The following is a 6,262-nucleotide window of genomic DNA, read 5'->3' as shown; positions in this document are numbered from 1 at the left end:
CACTGAATCAATCCACCTCACAGAGGGTCTTCCCCTCCTGCGCTGTCCCTCCACTCTACCCAGCATGATGTCCCTCTCCAAAGACCTGTCTCTCCTTGCAACATGTCCAAAGTATGTCAGACAAAGCCCCAGAATCCTTGCCTCCAAGGAGGAGCCTGGTTTAATCTTCTCTACAATGAATCCGTTTGTTTTCTTGGCAGTCCATAGTACATTCAATACTCTTCTCCAGCACCACAGCTCATTAACAAAGATATAATTTCCAAAACCTATTGTCACTATTTACAATTCTTTTTTGTTTTAGTATATTTTAAACACACACTAAAGTAGAAAGAATCATATTTTTATATCTATTGCTGTATCCCAGTGACCTCTAACTTAGTGACTTAAAGTAACTATTATCTCTTGCAGTTGTGTGGGCCAAGGGCACAGGAGGGGCGGCTACGCCCCACAAGTTGTGCTAAGGCTAGACGCATACGAAGCTTTTATCACATGCGTGTAGTACCTCATTTAGAATGAAAATTAGTTAGAGGTTACCAGCCAGAGGCCATGCCATTTTTCTCCTTGACCTTTTTTACGTGGTCTTTAGTGCGCCAAGGTGGCCACCTTTTTCACATGGTCTGTAATGCTTCAGAGGCTTCCAGGAGCACCGAAGTTTTTCTCCTAGAGCAGCTGTTGAGTTTGAAATGCCAACCCAACACATAAACTGTGCCACTAGGGTTCCTTGAGGTCATAGATTCCTTTTATCACTTGTTTTTTGGTTTTTTTAAAAAATTGTTCTTTTTTAAAAATTTTGTTCTGATTTATTCCAAAGCTTGAATACATTGTTTTTCACAAAATGTACTTCCCATTTCCTTTACCCCACTTACCCATCTTATTGAATCACTTGTTTTTAAATTATCAACTCATCACCAATCTTATTTCATATAGACCCTTCAGCCCTCACACTCCTATATTATTTTGAAGCAAATACGCTCAAAATCGTATTTCATGTGTAAATAGTTCTTTAGATTTTTCTCCATTTAGTAATTCCAGTCACCTTTCACATATTCCTGCTCATCTCATAAAGGCTGTTTTCTGTTTCCTGTTGCCTTTTCCACTCGTTGAACAGTCACCACTCTTACTTCTTTTAGCATAGATCAGTTTTCCTTGTAGAATGTCGTCTAATTGGAATCCTGTAAAAGACTGTCATGCGTGGTTTCTTTCACATAGCATGCTTTTAAATTTATCAATGATGTTGTATATGTTAATACTTCATTCCTTTTAAATCCTGAATACTCTTATTATATAATTTTACTAGAGTTTGTTTATCCAGTCTTCTCTTGATGAGCATCTGGACTTTCCCTAGTTTTTTATCTGTTACAAATAAAAATGCTGTCTAAGACTTTTCGTGCATCTGCTTTCTTCTCTGATAAATACCTGAGTGGATTTGTAAGGTTAAGGGTAAATGATGGCTTAACTTTGTTTTTTTTAGATTTTTATTATTTTTGTGTGAGTGTACCGTCAAATCAGATCTGACTGGTACAGGAGGAGATTGTCCCTCCTTCCCCAGCAGAGCATCTGGTGGATTTGAACCATGCGCCTCTGGGATTGTAGTTGCAGTTCCTTGCCACTAGGCCACCAGAGCTCCCTTCGGCTTAACTTTTTAAGAAGCTGTCAGAAAGCTTTCTGAAGTGATTGTATCCACTTACACTTCCACCAGCAATTTTTGAGAGTTCTCTAAACTTCCTAAATTCTAGCTAACAGTTGGTGTTATTGGTCTCATTCATTTTAATTTAGTAGGTACTTCTCTCCCCTTCCCCCATTTTGTAGTTTGTTCTAATTAAAATAGAAATAAGATCCATGCATTGCAATTACCTCCTTTTTGCTCCTGCTTTTTTTTCTTCCTTGTGTACCATCGAGTCAGATCTGACTGGTACAGGAGGTGATTGCCCCTCCTTTTCCAGCAGAGCATATGGTGGATTCAAAACTTGAGGATTACAGTTGCTTGCCACTAGGCCACCAGAACTCCCTAATTACTTAGATCTTAACTATTTTTTACTTTATGATTCTCACTCCATCTCTCTCTTTTATTCTTTATAATTTTTTTTTTATTTTTAGAAACCCTGACCACTGCCTGGATTTTATGTTTATCATCTGTGTTGCTTATAAATTGATAGGTACATTTAGAGGCCAAAATCAAGGTCAGCTTCAGTACATCCATTTTTAATTCATTCCCTTGTGGTTTTTTAGTTAGAATATTCTATAAAAAGAAACTTTTCATCATTAGAGGAGTTCTGGTGACCCAATCCACAGGTAGGTGTGCTGCTAACCCAAAGGCAGACAGTGCAAATCCACCTGCAGTTCCATGGGAGAAAAATGGGCAGTCACCTCCCATGTGATGTACAACCTTGCAGACTCACTGAGGGATCGGCTCTGAGTCAGTTCTGCCATAATTGCAAGGAGTTTGAGTTCTCATCATTATCTGTTTGGACTCCCTGAAGTCAAGTTTATACACGAAAGATCGGATAAATGCTTGATCATCCCCTTTTATACTAGTTTAAAAATCTGAATTGCTTCTTCAGCATCCTACAAAGATCTAAAACGTATTTCCTTTCTTTGCTGTTGTTATCCTTATTTATATAAAAAATAGTCCCTTTTTGGTTAATGGGAACTCTCTGTAGATTGGCTCCTGAATCTTTTTGACACTATCTTGTGTTCTTTGTTTCCTTCTGTAACAAAATGCTCCATCCATATTTGTTCTTTCTAGACCTGGAATTAATTTTTTCATTAAAGTATTTTGGTTCCTCTGAGAGGAAGAAGGTGTTTAGGGACTGTAAACCGGCCACCAGAAGTGCTCATTGCTCCTGGATTAGTCATTATCTCTAGAATTGCTTTTGAACCTCTTCCCCCCTCCTCCCTTCCAATATCCAAAGGACTTTATTGCAGATCTGGGAGAAGAGAGAGAAAATTCTCTCAAAAACTGCCTCTCCATCTAAGGATGTTTATTGGATTTTATACTTAGGTTAGCTGTTAATGTACTTAACACATTACTGTTGCTAGTTAAAAGTGTATTCAAAATAATAGTTTACATATAGTCACTAATAAACAGATAACGTTATCTGTAGTTTACATTTGCCTAAGAAAAACACAGTTGCAAAAGATAAATGCTAGTTAGGAAAGATGCATTTCCTTTCCAGTAAACAGATTAAAGTTTCTGCTTGACTATAATGAAATCACAACAGGGTCTGAGGACTAAACAAATGTTAGACGGTTCAATCAGTTTTGCAGGCTGGAAACCCAGGATGTCCAGTTTTTAGAGTTTGAATAATTCTGAATTTAATATTATCCTATTATTATGCAAGTGTCAAGGATTTTAGTTCATAGGGTCACTATGAGTTGCCTACGATTCGATGGCACTTAGTATTACATATTATGTTTGTACCAAAAGAGGTTACTCTGATCCAGGGCAAACTGTTTTGGGTTGATTGTTGGATAAGTAGGATTTACTTACAAAGAAATTGTCTCTTTTGATTTGTGGATTCCCCATTGGGGATTAGGGATGAAGACTCGTCTGGCTTCATGGTAAACAGAGGAGATGAGAGAAAGGGGAAAGAGGAACCCACTTTTAACACTTTACTGGTGGTCTTGAGCTGAAACTGCATGTCATCTTGTTCACTTATGTTTTCATGACATTTTCTGCCTTCTGGAATGTAAGATGTATGGATCAAGTCCAGTGGGAGTGGCTGGCTGAACTTTTTGAAACTCCATCCACCTTTTCTTCTTAGCTGGGAGTGATTTCTCTGAAACAGGGCTCAGAGTACAGGATACCTATAGGAGAGGGAGCAGACATGAATGTGGCTTTGTGGTAAGGAATTGCACTGCCAGTGCAAAGATGTGCAGTTCAAATCCACCAGCTACTCTGTTGTATAAAGATGGGCAATCTTCTCCCAGTGAATTCACTGCCTCTGGAAGCCGTCTTGAAGGTCGAGTCACTTAAAACTGGAGAATATTTCATTTTTGAACCCTATCAATGGATAGAATTAAGACTTTTTCCCCCCTTAGTTAAGAAAATTGCATCACAAGTTCATATTGACACTTTCAGTTCACATGTGAAATTAAAGAATTGTGGGTTTTTTAGAAAAATAAAAATGAAAACTCTTATATCTATTTCTTTTTTTATGCCACAATCCTACTTTGTCATCATGCTAGCATAATCACTTGTTTGCTTCATCCCTTATTCCCCAGCACATTCAGATACAGTCATCTCAGAATAATTGTACCAACAGTACTCAAAACAGTTCTAAGATTTTGGGGGAAAAGAGTCAGTTGTTTTCATTCATCATATATATTCTACTCGGGGTGTTTGGTCAAATTAACTGTGGTTTAAATTCACTTGGAATAGTTTCTTTCTGTGTAATTTTGCCTTCAGGTTGATTCACAGGTTTATTACATTTTGCTTTTGATTCATCAGGACAGCTTTTTAAAATCTTACTGGGTATTAAGTGTAATAATTATGTGCTTTCTCAATTAAAATTATAAAATGGAGAATATTAGAAATGTCTAGCTTCTGCTTTTGTCTCTTTTACTATTCCATCTCTCCTGTAAATAATTGGTTTCTTTTCCAAGATATTTGGTATTTTTTCCCCATTTTTAGAAAATATAAACCCACAGACATTTGTATTGGCTTTTTGCGCCTAGCTAAATGGGAGCATGCTATGATACTTATTTCTTCCTTTGCATTTAAGTTTAAAAACATGTATTTCTATATGAGATGCATGGTGTCTACATTGAGCATATTATTGGAGACCATTGTAGTAAAGAAGCAGCCCTGGGGGCATAGTTCTTTGCTTGTGGGTGTTTTGAGCCCACCAGCTGCTCCTCAGGACAAATGTGGGCGGTGGGCGGTCTCCTGTGATAAAGATTTAAATGCAAAAAAAACAAGACCTAGGCCGAAGACATTGGTTAAGATTTGTAACTAATGATGGAAATAGTGATTTGAGAGATAGACACTAAAAAAAGTACATTCATTGCCTTTCAGTGCAAGAAAAATGACAGTCTTTAAAAAATAAACTATAAAATAAAAAATAATACCGATGTTACAGGTTTCATTTCAATCTCTGTTCTCAGGCAAAACTTTTTTCTTCTTAGACCTCAGATTTTCCTGTTCTTGATCCCAGCTGGACTGCTCAGGAAGAAATGGCTCTTTTAGAAGCCGTCATGGACTGTGGCTTTGGAAATTGGTGAGAACTTGGTGCTGAGGGTTGCCTTACATAAGTGAGTTCAGGATGTTAGGAGGGTAGACTATCGAAGGGTAAAGAGAGGAGCTTTGAAAAGAGGAGTTTGGGAGCTGTGTATTTGACACATGATTTAAAAGCAAATCTGTACATTGTTTTCAATGGTGGAAATGCCTCACAGAGAGATGGGGTGCTTGGGTCACTCCGGATTTATCAACAGTGGGAAGCTTGGGTTTCCCTTTCTGAATATAAGGGAAGTTTACACTTACCATGGAGCCATAGTGGCATACTTCTTAGTGCTTAACTGAAAGGTCAGTGGTTCAAACGCATCGCTAGGGAAGGAAGATGTGACTGTTCTTCCATAGAACTTACAGCTTTGAAAACTGTATGGGATAATTGTTCTCAGCCCTGCAGGCGTGCTTTGACTTGGAATCAGCAGTAGTAGAATTGGTTTTTAAATATCAAATATATTTTTACTCCCATCTGATTTTACAAATTTTTATTGGCTGTAGATTTTCTTATTCACTGAAGAAAGTCAAATTTGATGTTGATGATCATGTTTTTATGTGCCATTGACCCAAATCAACTCATAGTTGATCCTTCAGCAGTTTTACAGAGGCTATAAATCACATGAGAGGAGATTGCCCGTATTTCTCCCGTAGAGTAGCTGGTGGATTTGAACTGCCTGGCTTTGAGTTGATGGTGCAGTTTTTTACCCTCCAGGCCACTAGAGCTTCTTAGATGGTCATGCCGACTTCAGCAGATTTTCTGAGGCAATAAAACGCATGGAAGGAGATTGTCCATCTTCCTCCCATGGAACAGTTGGTGGATTCAAACCACCTGTCTTGGTTTGCACTGCACGTGCAATTTCTTACTTGAAATATAGATTTCTTATAAACTATTTTTTTTTCTCTCTTTAACTTCCAAACATCTGCCTAAGTTCAAGCGTGGCAGCACTCGCTGGTTATGAAAGCTATTGCCCTAGGGGGGCAACATCACTGTATAATAATAAGGCTACCAGCACTTTCCTTTTTATTTTTTTTAAATTA

General features: G+C 37.9%; 1 protein-coding gene across 1 annotated transcript in view; it reads left to right on the top strand.

The window, feature by feature from the left end:
• Positions 1–6,262, top strand: part of TADA2A (transcriptional adaptor 2A) — an 80,404-nt gene that overhangs the window by 25,824 nt on the left and 48,318 nt on the right. Inside the window, exon 4 of the mRNA XM_006881382.1 lies at positions 5,128–5,219. Coding sequence (XP_006881444.1) covers positions 5,128–5,219 — 92 coding nt within the window. The remainder of the gene's footprint in view (positions 1–5,127; positions 5,220–6,262) is intronic.

This window comes from Elephantulus edwardii, unplaced genomic scaffold (assembly GCF_000299155.1).
Source record: "Elephantulus edwardii isolate Elephantulus edwardi_28Jun2011 unplaced genomic scaffold, EleEdw1.0 scaffold00015, whole genome shotgun sequence".
In the NCBI taxonomy this organism is placed as follows: Eukaryota; Metazoa; Chordata; class Mammalia; order Macroscelidea; family Macroscelididae; genus Elephantulus; species Elephantulus edwardii.
The sequence above is the reverse complement of the archived record's forward strand: the minus strand, read 5'-3'. Positions and strand labels throughout refer to the sequence as shown.